Source organism: Atractosteus spatula, chromosome 4 (assembly GCF_055471065.1).
Source record: "Atractosteus spatula isolate fAtrSpa1 chromosome 4, fAtrSpa1.hap1, whole genome shotgun sequence".
Classification (NCBI taxonomy): Eukaryota; Metazoa; Chordata; class Actinopteri; order Semionotiformes; family Lepisosteidae; genus Atractosteus; species Atractosteus spatula.
This window is the reverse complement of record NC_142709.1, coordinates 30,233,974-30,258,924: the sequence shown is the minus strand read 5'-3', so window position 1 is coordinate 30,258,924 and position 24,951 is coordinate 30,233,974. Positions and strand designations below refer to the sequence as shown.

General features: G+C 39.0%; 1 protein-coding gene across 4 annotated transcripts in view; it reads left to right on the top strand.

Moving 5' to 3' along the window:
* Positions 1 to 24,951, top strand: part of LOC148836053 (dedicator of cytokinesis protein 9-like) — a 156,696-nt gene that overhangs the window by 36,293 nt on the left and 95,452 nt on the right. For 2 of the 4 annotated variants that reach the window (XM_088912609.1, XM_088912612.1), the window contains exon 1: positions 10,761 to 11,557. The exons of 1 other annotated variant lie outside the window; for it this stretch is intronic. In XM_088912609.1, coding sequence (XP_088768735.1) covers positions 11,396 to 11,557 — 162 coding nt within the window. In that variant the 5' untranslated portion in view covers positions 10,761 to 11,395. Of the gene's footprint in view, positions 1 to 10,760; positions 11,558 to 23,906; positions 24,242 to 24,951 lie in introns of those variants that run through there. One more of the 4 variants, XM_088912610.1, reaches the window with a different exon arrangement.

Here is a 24,951-nt window from a genome sequence, read left to right as displayed (position 1 = left end):
GGTATCCTGAAGAAATCCTTTTAGCAGTCTAAAAAAAGAAAAAGGAGCATTTTCTTATGTTTCTGAAGCTCTCTTATCTTCTCAAAAGCTGTTGGTGTGTGCTGGCTTTTTTTTGTTGCTGTCTCCCATGGCAGTGTTAGGGAGAAAAGGAAGCAGCCTCTTTCAGGGAAATTTCATTAAGGAATAAATAAGCTCTTCCTTAAAAAGAAATAAACAAAAGACAGAAGGATACAGCACTTACATTGTAAAGCAACATTTGATGAGACCCATTCTCTTGTGTTTTCACAAGGAAGGAAAGCTAAGCCCCATTTTAAAAAGTCTTTCTCCTTGTATTGTGTTCAGCCCTGTCTGTATCTACAGCTTCACATGTAGTTTTAAGTATTAGACTTCAAATAATGTCTCTGGTCTACACTTGCTTGTACTTGTACAAGCTGTGAATGAACATGCCATACAAACTGAACGATTAGAGCTGGTGTTGCCTCTCGATGGGTTTCCTACCATTAAACCCACAGTGGCGGCTTAACTTCTATTTAATGAGCTGCCTTTTTGACCCTTAGCAGCTGAAGGTCAGGCACATGAATCTCAGCCCACGTCAGCGTATTAACTGAGGAACACAATAAGAAACTAAACGCCAGTCAGTGCAAGTGGGGAGGTTGCCTCTGAGGTCAAGTGCTTTCTGGGCCTGCAAACCATTTTAAAAATTCACCTGATACCGTAGGTTGGGATTTTCAAGTTGGTTCAAACTGTTGAGCAGTTACATGACTATATTTGTAAACACACAAATATTAATATCTCCACAGCGCAATGGGGGGGGGGGGAATCACCTTTTGCCACATAATGGCTTTTTAAAGCATTGGTTAGTAAAGCTGCTTCTTACCAAGGCTTTGAAAAGCCATTATGTGGCATAGTATTTTTTCCCCATTGCATTGTGGAGATATTAATTTGTGAGACAATTAACAACCTTTTTTCTTTGTCACTCTATTCAGCTATCTAACAGCTCTTATTTGTGATGACGGCATAAAAATCTCTGGCTTTGGTGTAGCCAAAGTTGTAAACATTTCATGCAGGACTGGTCTCACAGGATTGAGAGTTTTATAAATGATTGGAAGGTTTAACAGAAAACAGGGCTTTGCCATTTGGCAGTTTGCAGTCTTTGTGCTAAATAGACTGATGCTGTGGTCTCTGGGGAGGCTTAGTCATTGTTGGCACGTGGGATGAAGAAGATTTTGAGGAAAAATAGTGACAAATTAAAGCACATTTTAGAAAACCTGCTTTCTTTGTTTTATCCTCAGCAACACCCTGTTTCATTTCACACTTTGTCTGAAAGAAAGGCTGAAATAGACCAGAATGCAGTGGGGTGGAAGTGGTGATGAAGGCTCTTGGTTTGTAAATTGAAAATTAATTCCAGGTTTCTCTTCAGAAGAAAGATGAATTGACCAAATTCATAATTAAAAATATTATGTTGCGTAGGTTGAAGAATTACAAATAAAACTTATATGTACAGTCACAGTGTATATGCAATCTACTTCTCCGAGACCTCTTGGGTTTTAGTACAAAATGTGAACAGAAAAACCATGCTCCTTCATTGCCCGTTTTGGCTTTGTGCAGAACCTGTGCCTCATGAATTGAGATGCTCACCGATAAAGCTGACAAAACACTGAGTACTTCATTAAAACAGAAAGAATACAGTAGTTCTAGAAAAAAAAAATCTTCTAATTTGTTGTACAAACAAATTGGTGACCACAAAAAACAGTTTTTATCACAGTTATTTTTCCAGCTGTATTCAAACAACGATTTAATTTTTAAAAGAGTGAAATCAGGAGTCTTAACGCATCGAATGCATCCATGGAATGGCCCCCTCTCACTTGTAACGTTCATATGAAGGAGCAAAAATGTTACAGCGAGTCCCAAGCTTTAAAAATACAAGGAAACAGGCACTTCCTTTCAAACAAATTCTGGAGACCCCTGGCAGTGACCTTTGAGTGTGTGAGTCTACAACTGGATGTTGATATGATGTCAGCGTTCTCCATTGTCCTCTGAAAATTCCACTATTGACAACGCCAGGTGACTTTCTTCCATGGAAATTTTGCCAGGCTCTGGTGTTAGATTTTCCCTCCGCTACTTTCCAAAGAGTTCAGCCCGCATTTATATAACAGTTAACAGGAGACCCAACCACTGAGAAATATGACCTCTTTTATGGTGAAACTTGGTTGGCAGTAGTTTTTTTTTAAAACCACAGGACTGCTGTACCTCTTGCCTTGCATGTGCCATTTTTTTTAAAGTTTAAATTAAAACACAGCCATGCGTGTTGGTTATATACTTGTTGACACGGTGCCAGCATTTGTTGCTAGGTATTCCAGAAAGCATTTTTATTATAGAATACAGAGGGTGCTGAGTATATATTTCAAAAGGCAAGTTCCATTTGCTGTTTTCGCATAGTTTCTACAAACTGAATAGAGCATCAGTGAGACCACTGCCAAACAGGTATTGGAAGACAACAGTGTCACATTTATGGGCAGAATCTCCTCCAGATTGCACAGCTGTGCCACATGTGTCTGTCAACCCATCCTTTGCTTTTTCTATAAAATGTTAAAATTATTGTAGAAATACCAGCTGTCATCCCTATGGCTCAGCAGTTCCTGTCTAGAGGATTGTTATCAACGTGTCACGGTTTAACTTGGAAAATGGGCAGAAGATGAGCACCAATGTCCACTTTAAGTGTGCTGCTTTGTAAAACCGCACAAAAGTGAGCAAAATAGAGATTAAACTATCAGTAATTTGCTGCCGATGTTAAAAGCAGCATTCAATTTTAGACTTGCTAGCTCATTCAGGTTAAACACTATAGTCCAGATATGGAGTTGAAGGCCTACTGAATGATGGATGGAACAATGGATCATTCTTGCTTTCAAAGGATTTCTCACAGTCCAGCCAAATTCAAAGTCACTTGAAATCAACTTTAAATTATATTCTCCTGTGGTATCATGCATTCTATAGATTTTAAATAAGCTCTCTCTGTTTGTTGCTTGTCTTTAGTTGTCAGGTGGCTTTGTGGTTGGTTCTGTTGCATAAGGTGTGTGTATATATACTGTATATAGTAGACAAAAAAATGGAAAGACCTAGGTAAATAAGAGACATCGAGTATTCTGAAACAAGAACAGACTATTCATTCTGCTGCCCATTTTGTAATTAACTGATCCATGGATCTCATTCAGCCATTTCTTGAAATAAATCAGGGGACTGGTTTCAGCAACAAACCAGGATTGAGTAAAGAAGTACCTCTTGTTCTTGGTTTTCAGTGCACTTCCCCATAATATCTGCTTGTACGCTTAGGTTTGCGTTTCGCTGTTCAGAAATCAGACTTTGAAAGAGGGGTGATTGCTGGGGTGCATTTGTCAGGAGCTTCAGTGCCCAAAACAGCTGAACATGCTGATGTCAGCACAGAACCCTGAGAGAAAGACATCAGCAAAGGTCAATAGAGAGCGCAGCGCATGCTCCGGGATCGTGATATCCTGAATGGTGGAATTCAGTAGGAGGAATGGTGCCACATTCCTCCTACTGAATTCCACTAACTAGTAGACTCTGTATCGCAGATTGTACCAGACATACCAGCTGCTCATGATAGCGACTTTACATTGGGGTTCCATTTTTTCATCCACTACTTAAATTGTGAAAGGAAGTTCGAACTCCATTTATTCTGAACAATGCAGTTTTGTCTGAACTCAATGTGCAGACCGCTGTAATGCGGTTACTGCTTGCTCAGTGTGGACGTCATTTTAAGATTGCTTCCTGATATTGTAATATCAAAATTAAGGAAATACTTGGAGTTATTTTCTCAGGAACTCAAGCAGGTAGCTAAACTATTACCTGTAGAAGGCGTTCCCTTTTGGACAAGGCAAATGAAAGCCAATACCACAGAACTCTGAAAGGAGCACTTTTATAAAGGCATTTTAGTGAGCTGCAGAGTAACATTAGCATGGAATCAATCTGATTGCCAGCAATAACTTTATTTAATGGGTGTTTCTGAAAATACAACTGTAAAATACAATTATTAAAATACTAGTCTGCCTCAATAGTTTGAAAAATGAAAAAAAAACATTTTCTGAGGTTTATCACACAGGCTATGTAATTTGAGGATGCAGTTACATTTTTTTATTTTTCAGCAGAATTATAAATACCAACACTACTGTATATTGCTTTCTATACAGCAGTCAGATATTTGAAAGTTGTATGTTTTAAAGGTAATGACTTTTTTAAATTACAGATTTAGTCAAGGGATAGGGAGTTTTACAGCTTACTTCTTCTTGGGTGCAATATAGTATAAGCTCACCTGGTAAAAAAAAAACCCAGTTATGCATTTATTTTCCCTGCAACATGTTTTTTTTCCAGATTCGTTACATTTTGATTTTAAGATGAAATAGACTGCGTTTTGTGCCCAAGAACAATGCTTATAATGCTGAATTTGCTGTTTGAGGGTTAACATTTCTTCTCCTCACTGCAAGTGTATGGAAAGTAATGTTCATTTTTATCAGAGCCAATTTTGACATAATTCAGATTTCTTTCCCTGAGGTCTGTGACGCACATCCTACTAACATAAGCTGTTCCTTTTAGGAATTCCATCTAGTGAAGCAAAAGAGTATTTCATGTTGTATTATTGTTGTACATGTATGCAATCAGTTCTTTTGCATACCTCCTGCTTTATGCCCTGAAAATATGGCTTGAACCTGTATAAACTTTGATAAAAATGGAGTAACACCTTTGCCCCTATACAAGGAAACATGTTACTGTACCTTGGAATAAGGCAGTTATAGCCTGCAGTTGAGACACTGCCCTACTCTTCCTTGAATATGCTGTGAGGATGGTGGATAAGACATCACAGAAAAACTTTTCTCCCTTTTCTCCCTTTTACAATGAATTATGATGGGTGGAATTAAGAGAGTCATTGCCTTTTCCATTTCACACTTAGAATTTCACCTTAAATATAGCTAAATCTGCTTTAGTTTTTTTTTTAATTAGACAAAGAATCTTAAAATCTCACATGTGTCTGTTGAAAGTATAAATCAGGAAGTAGACCTGCTCATTGAATTGATATACTGTATAGTCTAGGCTTCCCCAAGTGCAGTCTGGCAGCTCTCTGCAGCTTCCATTATAAGGCATACCTATATGCAATTAAAAATAATGCTTGCAGACTGGCAAAGTGGAGATAATGGCCTGTTTCTCAGGGGCTTCCAGTCCGTGCAATCAATGGCCATAACTGAAGTCCACTGCTCTTATTTCAGGGCTCAGCAGTTCAGATTGGCTTTACTGTCTGGGTTCACCTTACTCAGTTGGTGACTGAGTCACATACTGTACAGCTGAATTAGTAACATGTTCTATCTTACCTCTTTTAGTTTAAAAACATGGCATTTAAAAAAGAAAGTGAAAACCAAACAAGCTACTTAAACCACCAGTATTTTCAGTATTTTATATCCTTAGTCACAGTGCAAGTGTGGCCTTCTTTTTTGTGCTCTTCACTGCTTGCACAATTATTTTCTGAGATGAAACCACAAGAAAGGGAATGAAAGAAATTCAAGAACTGTATTTTTACCCCCCCATTTCATTTCTAATGACATTGATTTAAATTATAGAATTAAAAACCCCAAAATAAACTTCCTTTAATAGATGATTATAAAAAGAACATTGTCGAGTGAGAGGGAGAAGCGGGGTTTGGCTCAGAATCCTAGGTCATCTTTTTTTTTGTTCTTTCAGCCAAAAAAATCAAGCATTTTTAAGCAATATTTTATGTGAGGGAACACAATAGAAATTGTAGCTTGGCTGGGATTTTTCTCTGCTGTCATAAAGTGCTCTGATGACACGGCACATGCTGGTGTGTGTATGCAGTATTCACACACCTGAAAAAGATCCAATTCGACAAGAAAGAGAGGTTTAAAATGTGTCTTCGCCTGAGCTGAAGGAGCTGGAGCAGCAAGGGTCTGATGTTCTTCCTTTAAAGTATTAGTTTTGGAATTTTACTCCTGTATGTATTTTTAACCAATAATCAGTGCGTCTTTAACCGTTGTTTTTAAAATTCTAAATGATTATGCTAATGATACATTCCAAGGTATAATGTTCATTAATGAAACAAGCTTTTAATGAACAGCTAGCTTCTGCTAGTCATTTATTTTACCTAATTTTTTACACTTTTTGTTCTGTCGTAATAGTGTTGTGAAGGAACCTGGAATGCCACACACTACTGATATCTTTTAGTACAATACTACAATGCATTTAAGTTGAATTGCTATGTGTCATTACACACGGCTTAAAGCAATGTCCTCTACTGAGATTCTGATTCAAAATGGAATAATTTTGGTCGTGACCAACGAAGACTACAAGGGAAACTGATAGAAGTATTCCAACATCTTAAAAGGCATTGACTAAATCAACCCTGCAGAGTTAACGGTGAAAAATGAACTAGAAGACACAAGTGGAAACTATGTGGAAGTGTGTTTGAAACTGCTTAAAGTAAGAAATTCTTTACCCAAAGAGTTGTAGTAGTCTAAAACAAGCTACCTAGCTACAGTATGTGGTTGAAGCTGATACCTTGGCTTTTTCCAAGAAAAAGCTGGATGAGATCCTGGGCTCAATAAACTACTAACCACCAAATGGGACCAAATGACTCATTCTTATGTCTATCTTTTCTTATGTTCTTAATTGATAATATACAGTAGTGCACATGCATCATAATGAAAACTCGTGGTCATTTGGACCATGGTGTCTTGATCTTATTTAATCTGTTATTTCTTCTGTTTCCCTTTATAGCTTTTATTTATGTATAAGTTAATACTTGTACATAAGCAAAATGACATGTCTTCATGTCAAAAAATACAGAAGGACATTACAGTGTCTGCAACATCACAATGTTTATGTCTGAAAGGAATAATTTAGATGATTTCTGTTATATTCTGCTCATAATAAATCTGTGAATCAAAACATCAGTTTCAACCTTTAGAAAACGTATTGTAATATCTTTTTAATCCTGTTTTATTTTTGACATCTGAAAACATTCAGACCTAAAAGGTTAAAAGGCCTTGAATTTATCTGTGTAGTTAAGGCAAGTACTAGATCTCAGATTTTAAGGTTATTAAAAGCTAAAAAACATTACTAATTTTTGAGAACAAACTTGAAGTATGTAAACTCTTTAACCTAAGAAATAGGTTTTCTTCTAATTAGCATTTGGACAAGGCAAATTCACTATTTAAAAAAAGGCACCTCACTTCTTAAGATCAATATTGTATACATATATATGACATCTACAACCTGTTATTTAAGTGTTGCGAAATAGCTTGTCCCAAGACTGTACTATTCGTGACAATGTTTATTACACTTGTAATAGCAGCCTTTGGCAAAGCTACACCTATTGTAGTCCCATCTGTACAGAACAGCACTAGATGTATCATTTAGTTACCTGTGACCTGAATACACTTTTCTTTGCAGGATACAGTAATAATTCCAGAGAGTTTGCTGGTGAGAGATAAATGTGTTGCAGCTGCTGGAATTTAGGACAATTTTATATACAAGGGAACCATAAACAGTGTGGAACAGTGATTACAATTCTGGACTTGTAACTGGATGGTTGTTAGTCCCAATCTTGGGTGAGACACAGCTGTTGTACTCTGGGGCGCGACACTTCACTCAACCGTATTAAAAGGTACAATTGCAAGTCTCTTGGGATAAAAGCATCAGCCAAGTTAGTAGTAATACACAATATTTGGTATTCTCTAAACAACCCACGCTTTGTTTCATTTACTTTGATTGTCATCCTTTTATATTTTAATATGAAGGATCTATCCAGAAGCTTGAGCGCCGATATATTGTGAGCACGTTGGGTCAAGGACATTTATGGAAAATTGGAAAATTATACTCAGCTTCTGTTATCAGTAGCATTTAGAAGTAAGTTTTATCATCAGGTGCTAGCAAGTCTTGAACATTTTTAGAAGTGTTTTGTACCTCCTGTTAACTGGATTGAATTGTTTCTCAGTTCTTTTCAAGGTGAATATAATCTCTGGAGTGTTGTGAAGTCAGGCGCTATCGGGGAACTGTCAGAGAATTGAAATTCCAGGTGTCTGCTGTATAAAAATACCCCTTGTGTTTATGAGGAGTGGGTGCTTGCACACATTCCACCCAACCTAGTCGTTCTGCGCTAAGCATCTGTTCAGTGAAGTGATTGCTTCAAAAACAGTAATTTTGGTTAGACTGAACCTGACATACAGTATTTAAAAGTTCTTTTCATTGCTCCAATGATCTCTCCGTTTTGTGGCTCACAACAGATCTTTTTGCCTGCAAAACCAAGAACATATGCTGCCTGTTGCATTACAGTGCTCCAGTACCCAAGCTTATTCTTTGTGTCGGTTTGCTTTGCTGATTACACCAGTCCCTGACACCCTCTCAGAAAACCAGAACAATGTGTTTGAGTATAGGATGCAGGAGAAAAGCAAAACAACTAACCATGATTCCATGTTATTTCTTATTATAAAAAACAATTTTTCTCCTTTCTCCTATACCCTACTTCCTACCACATAGCAATGTCCTTGTCTTTCACCCTTGTTTCCCCGAGTTGAACTGTTGGGACTGATCTTCAAATTTCTTACTGCAATTTCACAAAGGGGCACCGATTCTGAATGGTCAGACTCAGTTTGCACTTCATCAACTTAGTGCAGCTGGCAAAAGACCATAGCCTGAGATTGTCACAATTTAGCAACTCAAGGGACCCATCTAGCTACTGTACCAATACTGGCAGTGCCTGGCCTAGCATCTGCTGTTTTCTGGAGGCTTTCTAACAGGAGGATCTCAACTTTCCCCTTCTTGGACTTGTGACTGTCTATACATTAAAACTAAAACCTGCATCCTTTCTTCAGTGTGACTGGCTACTGTCACTCTGTGCCACCTTTAGTAGGGAAGCAGTGTGGAGCACTGGTAACTGGAAGGTTAGTGCTGGGTAAGACATGGCTGTTGTACACTCAAGCAAGTCATTTCACCAAAAAAATATTTCAGTAAAATACTTAGCTGTATAAATGGCAGCAAATGCAAGTCTCTTTGGATAAAAGGGTCTGTCAAATAAATAATTAGTAACTAACCATGTCAAAGTACTTTTGGACTTCCCAGTACCAAGATCAGAAATTTCATGGACCTACACTTGGAGTGTCATCCCTTACAGCTCAATTTGTTTTCTAAACTGTGCCTCAACGTAGCTGCTAAAAAGGCAATTTTTCTTTGAGGCTGCAAAGATTGAGGACCCTTGGTGTCCAGTTTTGAAGAGCTTCATTCTTGACAAGAATTAACTTGTCTTTGTTGAAGATATAATGCTGTACAAGGTTGACATTTGTTTCCTCTGTGTATTTTATTTGGTACCTCCAAATATTGCAACAGTCTGACTGTATGCCATGTAAGTATGTTTGGTTTTACTCATTTTTTGTTTTCTTTCCTGCATGTTCAGGAAAACATTAATTAGGGATCTGTCAGGCTCTCATGTTATTAAAATGAGACCTTTTAAAGAAAGTTCTTATATTAAGGGGCACAGTTGTTAAAAAAAAACAGGTTCAGCAACAAGTTGTCCAGTTGTAATTCAGCAACAGTTTGTCTTTTCTCATTTGGAGTGGGTGTTTTAATATGCTCCTTATCTTGCTGAGGAAGCAGTTCATAAATAATTGTCTCCCTGAAGACTAGTCTTTCAGACAATCTGGCTCAGATAAGTTTGTTTTACAGTGTACCAGCACAGGTTTTTATCAAGTCCTTCATCAAGCTAGAAACCATGCAGTCTCAGCAGCAGAGAATCACATTAAGGCTTTAAAGAAGAGCCTTCTTTGCATTTATTTATATTTTAAAAAGGCCACAATCAAATTGCAAATTGCCTGCCATGTCACTGTGCATAGTGGTTTATTTCAGGGTGATACTGTGGTGGCTGATGATGTTTGTTTTCATCTCCACTAATGAAGATTCAAGGCATATTAGTTTCTAGCATATAATCTTCTGTAGTTTACTGTATTCATGAACAAATGAATCTGCTGTGATGTCTTATTCTCTTTTATCTTCAGAATTTTCACAATCCCCTTAATCAAGATCACCCATATTTTCTGGCCTATTATAGGTAGGAATTTTGTACATCATTCTAGCATTGAAAAAGTAATTTGTAAAAAAAAATTGAAGAAAACACAGAGTTCTTATGATGTTGTTGCTTAAGTGTGTTTTACATTTGTCCAGTTAAGGGAGGTAGTGGTGTGGAGAAATTTAAGGAGTGCTGAGTATCAAAACAACTCTAGCACACACTGTCACAGTAGAGATGTTTTGACGCTAACTTGAACTAGATGAGCAGCCATCCATATTGCTTTTTGCCTGACTTTGAAAGTGGCCTGCACAGGAGTGAGTGATGCTCACGTCCATGTGTATGAAAGGGGAATTGCCATAACATGAGGCTACAGGGACAGTTTTTTTTTTGTCCTTGCTTCTCTGCAAATCTTGCAGCCTCACCTCTTGTACGTATATCTATCTCACACTGACAGCCCTGATTCTTTATGTGCCCTTCTAAATTGTGAATATTGCATAAAGCTTCTAACTCTTTTCATCTCATTTTCATTTCATTGTTAAGGTGCTCATGTCGTGCTGAGCATATAGTATATTGTAGATGTATTTTACTGTACCTCTCAGCAAAGCAAATTTCCTTTCTGGAACAATCAAGGTAGTAAGTAGCTGGTGTTCAGATACCTCGAATACTGCCCAGCACCACTACAGGCTCCGTATTTTCACATCCCTGGAGAAATACAAAACACAAACTCGCTTACAGATTTGGGTCAAGGAAAGAGGCAGAAGCTTACGCTCTCATTAAGAAAGAGAAGGGCACTCTGGGAGAGAGGGAGGGAGAGAGAGGAGCTGTACTGAGGAGCAGTAGCAGACTGTGCAGTGCAGACGCACAAGCTGGCAGCGTGACGAAGTGCAGTGCTAGCTGAGGAGGCAGCAGCAGCAGCAGCAGCAGCAACATTTCCAGCATCCTTCTAGAATGAGCTTCCGAGAGGCTCTGACAGGAGCTGAGGAGACGCTGCGTCGGACTTAGAACTGGACTCACTGAGGAGCTCTGAGGGGAACTAACACTTTCAGCCCTGCTGTGGATGTGGCTTTGCTTCCGGTCTGTCCTAGTTTGGGGACTGTTCTTGTCTTCTGAAAGCAAGCTTCCTAGCTTGACAGTTTACTTGACTGAAGGCTTGTTTTCTGCTCTTGTTTGTCCTCTTGTGCCCTCTTGGAGCATTGCAGTATGGAACGGGCCGAAATTAAGGCTAAGTGAGGAAACTGGGTCATCTGGCTGCTCTCCTGAAGGTGATGGGCGCTTGTGAGGGCCGGTGATGTTTGTGACTCTACGCTCATCCCTGGAATGGGCTGCACCACCAGTGTCATTCTCTTTGAGGGCCTGCGAACTGTGATTGAGAGGAACTGTGGCTACATCTGCAAGAATGCTCCAGAACAGAATGGCCTTGAGCAGGCAGAGCAGTCTCCAAGCAGGGCAGAATCCAGGATATGGCCACAGTCTGCAGTGGTAAATGCAAATGTCTTGTGGCTTCATCTGTGTGTTTGTTTGCATTTGTAGCAGATAGGTGAATCACACTGAAGAAAGTCATGGCTTTTATTCCTTTCAACTTGACACTAAAAATAGAGTGGCATTTCTTAAAAAGAAGTAATTAGAAGCATGGTAAAAGCGGGAAGTGAGTTTTTTTTTTAAAGTATATCCTTGCAATCAAAGCTTATGAATTATGCAGCCCCACTTAAATGTCCAGGCAGTTGTGTAAGGTTTTGTTTTCCTGGCAGTTATTTTGCAGTCTGTAAAACATGTATCTGTCAGTAAAGGAAGCTTTGATTTCCTGTTCTGACATGTAGTACCCAATCGCATTATCTCTACTGTACAGAGTTATTTGCTACCAGAATTAATTAACATGCATGGAACTGTATAGGAAAGGGCTTTAAAATGACCTCTTTTTCAATTTTAATTAGTGAGGAGAATTGTCTTTTCCAGTTAAGACCATCCCCTGTAACTGAATACAGAAACTAAACTGCAGGCAAAGGCAATTAGACTAAATCTCTGTCCTTTTTTAGCATAGTTGTATGGATCGGTTCTTGCAGTAGGAAAGCAGCAGAGTTCTGTGACTGATCAATGAAGCTTTTCTGTTAAAGTCATTTCATGGGAACAAAAATGCCCATAGCGTCTGGTGCTTAGCAGTCAGGATTGTCTTCTGCATAGGAAATTGGCTTATTTTTCAGATTTCAGAAGTAGTCTCCTGTATTTGGTTTTAAAAAATGACTTTTAATCCTTTTCTTGTCAGACAAAAATTGTGTAGTTTTTTTGTAACGTAGGATACCAATAGGGACATATACTTTAAACAGTATGTAACAGTGCTTAATTTACCTAAAATGCAGCCTATTGCACATGGTTGACAGCTTTTGTGTCTTATTTTCTTTCAAATCAAAGTCTGCATCTCTTTTTTTTCCCTGTACAGTCCAGACTAATGATATTTTTGTTAATGTCTATAAACCACAGATTAAAAGAATCGGAGGCAGTTACCAGCTTGTCAAAATCAGAGAACAGAACACAAAGCGAGGCAAACGGGTGGATAGACAAGTGACAGACAGAAAGGTGTTGGTGCATCCGTAAGAGATGCTGGATCCTTTAATTAGAAAAAAAAATCAGATAAAATGCTTGCAGCTGCGGATTTTGCGGAGGAGGCTGAAGGTGGGCAGGGGAAAACAGCATCGCAGGCTTGGCTCTGCGTTCACGTGAACGAAAAAGCGGAGATCCACCGGTCAGATTGCGAGGACTGATTCTACACATTAACAAAGCATCCGCATTCACGTTTTCCAGAACAACTGCTTCTGTTACTCTTCAAACTAATGCTGTCAAATCTGAAGAAAAAAGAAAGCCCTGCCAAAAAAAAACAAACAACAGAAAGCTTTGTGGGATTATTTTTTTTCCCCACAGTCCTTCTACACTCTTGGTATACAGAGTGCACATGACCACACTGCCAGATACAGATGGCTGTGTGTGTGTTCACGATTGTGTGCTTGACATTTTGTCACAGCTGTGTATTTCACAACAGTATATTGTAATGCCGCAGGAATCTACTGCTAGTAAAGCCAACATCGTGTATCTGATCACCAAATATTAGTATATTATATAATACTCTCGGTGTATTCATGCAATCCAGTGAAACGAGCACACCTTGGTTAGTATGAGAGATGGTTGTGCTGTTGCTGTCCACAAGTACATTTCTACAGCATAAATTCTGGGAAATTCCCATTCTCTTTGACTGCCGGTAAAAAAGGTTTTATCTGTTCTGTCATTTTAATTAAAAAAAAAGAATTAGCTCTTGCCCCATGAATTGTTTGCCCTTTCCATTTAAGAAAGGTGAACGTTTGGTAGGGAACAATGAACAGTAGGGAAGGCGACTACTTTCAAAAGCAGTGTATACAGAAATTTGCCCCACTGTAAGGACAGAGATGGTTTCAGTTTCTGAAATACAGATTTTTGATGTACTAGAAGTGCTGTTGTTGCCTTTGGATTAATTACGTCCTTGAATTTTGATTTCATGCTTCTGCACTGTCTGTGGCTCTAAGCAAACAAAAGACACTAGTTCATTTGAAATGTCCTTACAGGAGTTTTGGTCCATGCCTCCTAGATAACACTGTCTGGTCTGGAATGTTTAATATACAGCACAGAGATGATCTGCTGCTGACAAGGCTGGAGGGGGGAAGTGTGCTCACCAGCAGAGCTTGAACCCCTGACACCCATTTAGGTATGCGAGATGGTTGTGCTACTGTTGTCCACCCATGGCTTTGTTTACACAGGATATTGCCCTGGGTTTTCAATTAGTCACTTTATACCAGCGCACCCTTTTCCTTCCTCCAGGAAATTAACATATGCTTTTTGTGTTTGGAGGGAAGGGGGGGCAGTGGCAGTAATCTGTCTTATCTCATTATTGGTATTTAATGCTGCGCTTCCCCAGGAAAGCCCCCAAAAGCCAACTTTAACAGCAGAAAGGTACTGTAACAGTGCGTGGGGGCACCGGAAACTGACCTTTCACTGTTTATTTGTGTAACAAGTCATCTTTGTTGTTACTGAATTGCTCTGTTTGCCGAAACGCTTTTGTTTTTTATAGGGGGAAGGAGTCTTCCTTCTGAAAGATTGCTAGCCGGTCGGACTAGGCAGGCGATCATACCGACAGCAATAGGAACTCTGCTTCACATGTCTTTCGGACCCCATGAGTCCCCCTTAATTGAATTGGTGAAGCAGTTTCTCGCTTCTCCACTTCTTCATTGATCTGATGTGCAGTGGGGAGGTTGGCACTTAATGGCTGCCTCACATCACCCAGGTGGGGAGATGCAATTCTGTGGTGGATGAAGTGGGTCTCCTATATATTTAAAGAGCTTCAGTATAAAAATGGCTAGATAAATGCAGTTCATTATTACTTATTGTTATTACTTGTGAAGAAGACATACCAGACTGTCACATTTTAAACAAGCAGCTGCTCAGATACACTGGAAGTTGCCAGTTTTCTCACAGCACTTTTGTGTCCATACTGTAAATCTAGTGAATATCTGCTTGAGTTCCCACAGGGTTTGCGGTGACGGATACTGTAAATGCTTGGGGGCGAGTTGAATTCTTACTGCCTGTGTGTTAAATAATCTTTGTAGTACAAGGAACCTGGTACCAGTCCTTACACTATGCTTGTTTGTTCAGTCTGATGTTGCCACATTAAAAGATGAAGCTTTGTTCATTTGTTCAGTGCTATACAATTGGAATTTGATTTATTGCATAAATTAAAAGGCATAATAAGCCTTTTATATATAGTACGTAGAATGCTCTTAAAGTATTGGGACATCAAAGTTAAAACTCTTATATATTTATTAAAAATAGGCATAGACCTAGTCAAGCAATTTGTATTCATGAGATTGCTATGGAAGATAATGCATAACACATTGTAAAATCACCAAGTTGTACAGTTTTTGTTCTATTTTGCCATGCGTAGTGGGACACTATTTTCGACTAAATTTGGTTGCATGTCCCCTTCAAGTGATAACTGCTTGAAGTTGGAATGAGTTCACAAGATTTTTTGTGGAAGTATTTAAATGCTTTGCCAGCGCGATTAAAGTTCTTCCCTATTCTTGGGGTGGCGGTTTTATTCTTCAGCATGGAAAAAAAGCATAGTTGGTTGGATTTAAATCTGTAAATTGGCTTCGCCTAAGGTCTAAGATTTTATGCTTTCTTTTTTTCTCCGGATGAACTTGGTTCCCTTAACTGTACAGTATGTTTTGGGTCATTGTCATGCTGCATGACTTCTATAGAAGCCGTCAAATGTTTCTGTACACTCCAGAATTCAGTCTTTCTCCTGCTGTCACTAGTCGAATCATCATAGAAAGCTAGTGATCCAGTTCCAGAAGCAGCCATGCATGCCCAGTCCTGACACTACCTCCACCATGCTTCACAGATGAGATTTTCTGAAGGTGAGAGGTTTACGTCTTGCAGTGTGCCTTTTTTAATTCTGCTGTCTCAGTCTTCTGTGATGAGCGGATTTTGATACCTTCAGCACTGCACTCTGGAGGTTGTTGGTGATTTTCACTGTCAGGTTTTCTGTGGTTTTCCTTGACAGCTGTGATAATTTTCTGTCAACAACAAAATGTTTTTTTTGGCCAACCCAGTCTTGACTGATAGGTTTTTATACCTGTGATTTTTTTTTTCTTTGGTTCATTCCAAATTGTTGATTTTCATATGATTTCCATTTTATGGTTCTGGTTCAGTTTTTCTCTTAGCTTTCAACGTGCTTGATTTTTTTTAACAGAGATGTTTTTGGGTTTGAAAATCACGATAAACACAAAACTGTCAGTAAAAAGTCACGTCAACAATTAATCAATTGTCCCAAAACTTGTCGTTCTTCAAGACTGATTAAACACTATCATTTTAATTGACCCAAGAAAGTATAACTGTATAAACATAATTAAAAATAAAATACTTGCCAGTCATTCATATTGAGAAATAGTATGTAATGAATTACATAGGGAATCCCACTCTAGACTCCACTGGTCCCAGTGCTTTTGCAGAGCACTGCCTATTTACAAATCCCCTTATTTCAAGTGATAAAAATGATGTCTGTGTAGTAATGTATCCAGTTACTGCACAAAATATAACACACAGAATTATTGAACTTGACAAGAATAAAGCATCAGAATCAGTTACTTCATTTCCTCTGGAGTCATGATTTCATTTGAACTTGAGGCTCCCTTCATGAAATTCCCCCTGCAGTAATACGTTCCTCCGTCATTCCATTCCTAGTAAAGATAGTCACGGAATATGCCTGAAGTATTTCCATTACATTCATCCCAGCCTAATGTGTCTTACAAACCAGAACTAGAGGGTGTCGGAAGATTTTCTGCACTAAAGTTCTCCATTAATATGCAATATAACCATTAAGAGCAGTTCAACCAGTTTGATTAATCAAATTTGACTGCTGGGGAAGTAATTCTAAGTGGGTTTTTAATTATAATTGTATTCTAGTGCAAAGATTTTTTGGAATTCAGATAATAAAAAGGGAACACTAAATATCTTTCTGGGCTTTTACACGGCAGATTTAAATATTTAAATTGCCATTCAGATTTATCCTTATCCGGAAGGAAATAGGACCAAAAAAATCCCAATAGCATCGCTATTAATGACAGAGCAGTCATATTTGTTACGATTTAAAAAAAAAAACATACATCTCTAAGCAGTCCTGTGAAATCCAACAAAAATCTCCAATAACACTTTGGAATTGCACATATAGAGGTCTCTGAAAGTTTCCCACATTACTGCGGTACAAAGGGAGATAATGTACAGAATTTTTAAAAAAAATTTTAAAAGCAAGGCACATTCTCTAACCGCATAACAAATTTATTTTTTCCGTTCCAGTTTCATTAGCGGTGTAAATAAATCTGGAGTGCGTTGTGTGTCTGTATTACTATTGAATTATTATTCCCAGCTTGATTTGGAAAGAAGCATCATTACCGAGTAGCTGCTAGTTTGCCATTTCATTAATCAAGCTGTAAAGAGCAGTGAGGCTGGCTGTGTTGTCATATTCTAATTGGGATGGTGTGTATTTTGTATTTCCCTTCTCCTTCGCCGGGCTGTTGTCCAAACCTGAGTCTCCGGCATGCAGTCTTCCTCCAAGTGGAAATTCTGACAGTTTGTGCAGTTACTGAGGGGTTTACACAAAAGGCTGGGTGTCTTCCAGAAAAATGCAGGGAAATAACATGGTGCTTTTCCTCCACAACAATAAAGGGCACAACAATGTGGACCTGCATCTTGCTTCATTTACCTTTAAAAATGGCTCAGTATCACCAAATAATACAGTAGGAGCTTTGATTTTTGCACTTTGTTCCTGTGTATGACATTAAGAACTGCTTCCATGACCAGAGAACTGTTATACTGAACTGTTCCAAGTGGACCAGTAGCACTGAATTGCTGCCTGTAAGTTTTTGAGCCTGGTGCTCTTCCATCGTTAAGGGGTCTAGGCCCAGCTCAGAACGCATTGTCTTTGTACAGTAGTTAGCACTTTAAAAACAGCCTTGGCAGTAGGACCTTTGTTTGTTCCTCTAACCAGTCCCAAAAATACATTGTGCATATGTGTGCAATCTGAAATCTAACATGGATGAGACTTGAGTTTAAAGTGCGGACCGTTTTCTCTTTTTTCCTTGAAGGCGAACAGCACTATTCAGTGAACAACGCTGCAGAAAAAGGATGTTTATGAGAGTTGTAAACAGTCAGAGGGTCATTTGGTTTTAAACATACCACAGCCATGATTTGAAGAAATGTTTTAAAATAATTATGAATGAGCTGCTGTGATGATGGACGGCCGTTGCTTGCAGGGAGTAGTCCTGCTTTGCGGATTTGCTTCCAAAGTGCCGTGGCACTTACTAGGAATTAATGGCATTCCAATAATGGATATGTAAATGAAGAGCGTGATTATAATAGCCATTGTTTGTATGTTCCTGCACATGGTATGGTTTTCCATAAAATACAAAAATATTTTAAATATGAATAACTGCTGTTCATCCATTGCACCCAGAGTACGATCTTCACTTTAAAAGGTCAGGATTTGCTAACTCAGTGCTACTCGGTATGGCAGTGGTAATACAGCAGCTCAACAGCAACTGCTGTAGCACAGAATAAGCAATTAAACAGAGGCCTACAGAAAAAGGATTTTTTTTTTCCCTGTTGTCATAAGTGAGCAACATGTGACACAGCTGTTAGCAGGGCCGTAGGTTCAGATACAGACCAGGGGTACTCCCTGTGTGGTACTGTATGCTGTCCTCCAGTTTCCCCTGGTTCAGATACAGACCAGGGGTACTCCCTGTGTGGTACTGTATGCTGTCCTCCAGTTTCCCCCCCTATAGTCTAAACATTCAGGTAGGTGAATTTTCTGGGAAAATTGGCTCTATTGTGAGTGTGTGTGTGTGTGTTTGTGGTCTGTGTGTGCACTCTGTGATGGACTGGCATCTAGTACAGGGTGTACTCTGCCTTGCGCCGGTTGCTTGCTGGGATAGGCTCAGGCTCCTCGGATGTCCCCGATTTGGCTGAAGCGGTTAGAAAATGGATAGGTAAGCTGTGATATTGGGGTGTTACAGTAATGGCTGTTGTGGTCCAACAGTGAAGGGGCTGTGCTGTAATGGTCACTCATTACAATGTGCGGTAATGCTAAAAGGGGTGGGAGCTGACTGTGTGGCTCAGAGCTCAGGGGGAGGCCTTGCGTTTGTTCCAGGCTACTCCCTCTGTTGCCCTGCATGCTGTAGTGAGTGAAGAACAACACCAAGCTTACGTCACGAGCAACACCCAGTTCCCAGCCTTTGTGTAATTACTCCAAAAAATGCCGGCTGCTTCATCTGCAGGCATATAGTTGCATACTGTTGTTTTAAAAAAAATGTAGCTATGAAATGTGTGTGGTGCTGCCAAAATGACAGCATGTCTTTATTTTTTAACTGACCACACTACGTAATGCAAGAGCTTTGTTTTAGTTCAAAATAATGTGGAGAATTGCCCATTAGTCAACATAGCATCTGACTTTGTAAGAACGTTAAGCAAGAAAAAGCAAAGAACTGGAGAAAAAAAACAAATTATCAGGAGCTTTCGCAGGCTTGCTGTTTCGTCATCTGTTGTGATCTGACAAGATATGTTTGATTCCTAGCAGAGGGAACTGACGCCCCTGCCGCTGGGAGTCAAAGAAGGAGGGTGCCCTGCTCTCTTCTTCATCGAGGCCTGGGAAAGCTCATTTGAAAACACAAATGAAATCATTCCTGCATGTCTTTGAGAGGCAAGAGGAAAATTAAGTACCTGGAGAAAGCTCACATGGATGTAGAGAGAATATGCCAAATCCCCACAGACTGGTGGGGAATCAAGGCCGAAATCAGACCCAGGAATCTGGAGTGGTGAGAGGACACTAACCACCATAAATAAATAATTGCACTAGCTATTACACTTTCTTATAGAGAGAGCAATTTACCATATGCATGCAGGTTCTATGTTCTTCTTTTTCATTCATCTTTCTGATCCAATTCAGGGTAACAGGGAATAGGGAATGGGCAATGGGCACAAGGCAGGATACACCCTGGATGGGACACCAGTCCATCTCAGAGTGCACACAGACACAAACATGCACACAGGGCCAAATAACCTACCAGTATGTCTGAGAGAACATGCAAGCTCCACATTAGCTTCAAACATCTGAAATAATATTACATGGCATGTTTCAGGACTCAGAAATTAGGTAAATACTCAAAGATATTTCTTGGTTTTCTTTGATCACAGTATTAGCACAAGGTGAAACTCAGTTTGTCAAACCATACCTTGTTATTTATTGATTTATGAATGACCTTTGGAAGATGTTAACACACACAGTTGGTTTGAGATCTTAGTTAAGAACGGAGAAACTTCTATGTGCATGGGTGTTTCAAAGCATGTTTACCTTATTTCAGAAGTGTTTTGTATTTCTGAGTAATGCCAGACTAGTGCTATAGATTGTCTCCATGGCAACCAGTAGTGTGGTTTCATCTTTCAGAGATGTGCTTTGGAGAAGTAAAGGTTATCACATTCATAATAGGTTGGCTTTTGTATTATTGCAGGTAAAAATATTTGAACTTTGCAATATGTACTTGAAGAACTAGTTTGGGACTAAACACTGGCTTAGTTCAAAACAGAATAAAGGCAATAATTGTCAGATTTCATTTTCAGTCTGCTCTGCTGGTTTGTCAGACACTGTGAGGAAGACAGTGTAGAGACACACAAATGTAAATAGGAAGACACCACCAGTTGTGCAGATATTCGATTATCCAAGAACCTTTAATGTTTTAATTTTAGCCTTCATAATTGTGGTGAAATCACTTGAAGAACTTTATATTTAGTAAAAACCTTTCAGAAAGGCTAAAAACTTTTCTCTCAGGCCTCAATTTTTCCATTTTCACTTTTTGTTTTCAAGACTTTTCGTCTAACTTTTAAGAAGGTTGCGCTAAAAATAAACCAAAGAATTAAATCACTTCTTAGCTTTTTCTAAGCCTGAAAGCAGTGTGAAACTGTCAAGGGGGCGTGTGAAAAAGAGAGGGTTAGAGATGACACTTGACGATAGAAAGAAAAAATCCTGCCTGAGGGGCAGGTGCTTTCAGGGATACAGCTGTGTTCTTGGCACTGGTCCTCCTCCTCCTCCTCGCACTGAAACACTGTCATAGCAGTGAAAAGAAAACATCCTTCCAGGCGTGTGCTTTTTTCTTTAACTGATGCGTGGAGCAATCCCGGTATTTGTGTAGCCTCTCTGAGTCCCAAGTGGAATTCCATCTAATGCATTCCAGGCAGATAGAACAAGTCAACAACCAAGAAATATCGCTCTAAGGAGAGCTATCTCTATTTTTTTAAGCAAAAATGAAATTCTCTTTCTTTATAAAAAGAAAAATCTTCATCTCATGACACATGGGTACCTTTTTTCCCTTCATTTTCAGAAACTTATGATTGTGCAGTCCTGTAAGTTTAATATCTCCATAAACTGACTAATACTCCATATTTTGCTAAATGTAGTATTACCATGTCTTTGTCTTATTACATGAATTTTATTTTTCTTTCACTTAGTCATGTTCTTGCTGTTTGAAATAGTCATGTTAATATTGGTGCCAGGTAAAAAAACAGAGTTACTCCTGTCGTCTTTGGGTCTTTATTAATTAACTAAAGCTAATTTAGTTTCTGTTCCAAAGAAGAACCAAAATCTTGTCATTGAATCAATAGTCATCGATTGAGGATTGGGGTCTATAAAGAAATGATAATCAAGTCTTCAACTTCTGAATGCTTTAAGATTGTTTTAAGGTTGTGTAGATTTCATAATTTTCTTTATGGGGAAGAATTACACTTTATATTGTGCTCCAAATGCACTCTGGAAAAATTAGAGCTAAGACTGATGTTGTGATGGCCCTGTGCTCTATGAAGCATGGTCAGGTAAAAAAAGAGGTGGTCTTGTATAAACTGTTAGCATCTGATTAGTATAAAATAATATTACATTATCTCAGTTAATCAGTTACTTTTCATTTTACATTCCACATGTTCATGGTAAAAAAGTTACTTCAGATCATATTACAATAGGAATCTGAGGTGACCAGTGGGATTTTCCATGTTAATTCATGCAATTTCTGAAACTTGTGGTACAGATGGGATCTGGCCTTATTGAACTTTCCTTCATACATAACCCTTTTTTGTAGTAAGAGCAACTTCAGAAACTGTCATCTTCAGTTTGTCACTTCACTCTTCTTTTGAGGAGATCAGTGGCAGATCAGATAAGCTTCTGTTCTCTGACTAAGTACTTTGGGTTCTTCATTAAAACTCTCCTAATGGCCATCTTCCTCATTAGGAGAACTCTAGTGTGTCTGTCCTGTGACTGTCTAGCCAACAAATGCTTGTCCGTATCAAGTCTTCACAATGCTTCCACGCTTATAACAGCCTGTTACTGTTAAGGTGATTGGCATTTCTACAATGCATCATCAACCTGGGAAAGAAGAAAAACTATTTCCTACAACTTGGATGTTTTGAAGACATTGGCTTATTTTTTGCACTAAATATGACCAGAGCTCGTTCACTCACTCACTCTCTCCAGAAATGCTGGTAGTAACTCTGCAGGCTTGCAGTTGCTTCAGCAATAGGGGTGAATTCTCACTCCGCTTCAACCCACTCATCTCCAGCAGTGCTCAGATCAATTGTGCACTGCCCTGTGGGAGCTTCTGACCTCAGTAGCACTGTCCAGAATTAAATCAGCCGTCTTCATTATAGGGCACATCCTGTACTATATCTTTTAAAATAAAGGTTAGAGATGTTTCCTTGTATGTTTGCATTCAATCCAGAGTGTAGTTTGACCCTATGCCCTGTGCTTCTGTAATAGGCTCCTGGTTTTCACTGCCCTTTTGAGGAATAAGCAGCTTTCTGTTAATGGATGGATGGGTAGATTTGTCTTTATAATGCGCTTGTGGTTTTTTTATTAAGCAGACATTTTACAGCGTGGAGCACTAAAATATCCCTTTATACCGTTTTAGTACATTTTTTTTATTTGTTAATAGTGTACTATACTGTATGTAACACCCAAAGCAGTTCAAAAAAGCATGTTAATTGCATAACTTGACGGTAGATGAAACTTTGACCGTAATATGTGCATATAATGGCATAAACAAAAATGGAGGGAACTTGAAGCAAGTCTGTACAAGTTGTCAGGAAGTACTTGATAACATGTATAATTTTCGTGAGAAATAATTTCTTCATGAGATGTGCCAGGGATCGTTTCAGTTGAAGGCAATCAATCAAGGTTTACATTGTATAAGAGTAGTCATTTGAAGTGTGAGTAACAAAATGTGCTGACTGACTTACTTCCACCCCGACCTCTGTCTTACAACCCTGCATGCTGCCAGTACATTTTCCTGCATTATTTACAGGGGAGGACAAATGATGAGCAAAAATTAAAATTGGACTTGGCAAAATGTGACAAAAGTGGTTTTAATGTGAAAAAGTTTTGAAAAGGCTGTTTTCACATAATTTGTATTTCATTCCTATAGCATTTACCTGTTAATTAGCCCTTTTAATTTCTATATCCCTTACAGTGAAGAGTTCCTGTAATACATCAGGCTTTTTAAGGTCAGAGTCTGTACTGAACACACCAAATTGTGTGTCCTCTTTTCAGTTTGTACTTTTTAATTCCTCCCAGCTTCTTACAGTGCAAGATTACTGTCCGAGTTAGCCCCACCTTGATAAATGGCAACAAGCTATTTATTTTGTTTGTTTTTATCATGAATTTTGATCTTGGCATACAAAATGACTGGTTTCATTGTTGACTCTTAAAGCTACAGTAATTTTCTACTAAAACTGTTATGTAGAGCTCTTTGTCAGTAGAAAAGATACTTTTTTTAAGATTTCTATTATGTCGGCATTTTCTCCTGAATTATGCGTCACAAGTTTTTTTTTGTTTTCTTTCGCCTTTTTTTTTTTAAAGTGTGGCCATTTTTGGTGACTTATTGTACATTGTGGTTGTACCCCCTGTAGTTGGCAATCTTCTCTGAGAAGGAATCATGACACATCAATAGCTTTGCCATTCAGAAATTTCTAAATTATGCAAAGGTTAGGGAGTAGCCTCCTCTCTGTGTGTGCATAAAACAATAATGGACTTACTGTTTTTGTCAGTCTGTACTGTGTTGTGAAGTCGCAGGTGGATTCCAAGGAATCAGATGACTGGGCAGGCCCCCCCTTTTCACTGAGAAGTGGAGTAGGAGTAGGAGTGGTTGTGGGATTTGGAGTGTGGGTTTTGGCCCTCCCTCCTGTAACACAGCCCAGCCTGGGAGGGCTGGCCCTGAGTGAGAATAGTGCTGCACCATTGATTGGTTTCCCACAGCAGAAGGGGGATCCAGCTCACTCTTGCAGTCAAAACTTTGTGAGCCGTCTGCCTGGGTGGTTGCTCCTCCAGCAGGTCTACTTGCTTTGAGCCCCGAGGATTCAGTCTCCTGGCATGCTGTTTGAGGGGGCTCATGATCCTAAGGATTTATTGAAGGACTTTTTTTGTGCTTTGCCGGCCGTTGAAAAATGCAGGGAAGAGCGAACAAAACCTCCAAAAAGGAGCTGGTGATTGAGTCTCCAAAGCAGTATAAGAATGTCACATCTCCTGAGGCTGAAGTGGAGACTGTGGTACAGGTGGTGGTGAGTTGCTATGTGATGTTTTAGTTTTGTACACTTTTGCCTATTAATCTCCACATTCTCTATGCACCAAGTGGTTCTGTGCAAATTTTGTTTTTGATTTCTATACATGAAAGGCAGAATTTGCAAGAAGCAACAATCCTCCTTAAAAAGTCACAATACTACTTTGCATTTTTATTTCATTAGTCAGCAAAAAACGTGTCTTCAGCATCTGTTTCATATTATTTGCTGTGAGGGAGAACCTGGAGTGTTTGTGTTTTCCGAAATCTTTCTCGCCTGTCAGCAATCCAAGTTGAAATGCAGGTTGTGGGCTTACGTTGCTGTACTGTATGTTGAAATCTTTGTGACTCTTGGTGAAGTAACCCCTGAGCACAGAATAATCAGAGTGGGTGTGGAGCATCAGCTGCACTAAAGTAATGCAGGTGCTGGCAGTGACATTTGAGTTTTCCTTTAGTCTCTGCCTGTGGGTTTGGTTAGGGCTTTGTTTTATGCTTCCAGTTTTTTAAAACCAGAGTCTTTTTTCCACAAAACAAATATTTCATGGAATACAAAAGGTATGAATTTCAAAAGCTGAATGCTGTATTTTTCCATCAAGGTGTATACAGCACACCAGTTTACTTTATGCCATCTTCAAATCAGCCTAAATGGTAACCTTGACTAATAATTGAATTCCTGTTCTACTTCAGTTGCAGTGTGGCCTTTAAAACTAGGAA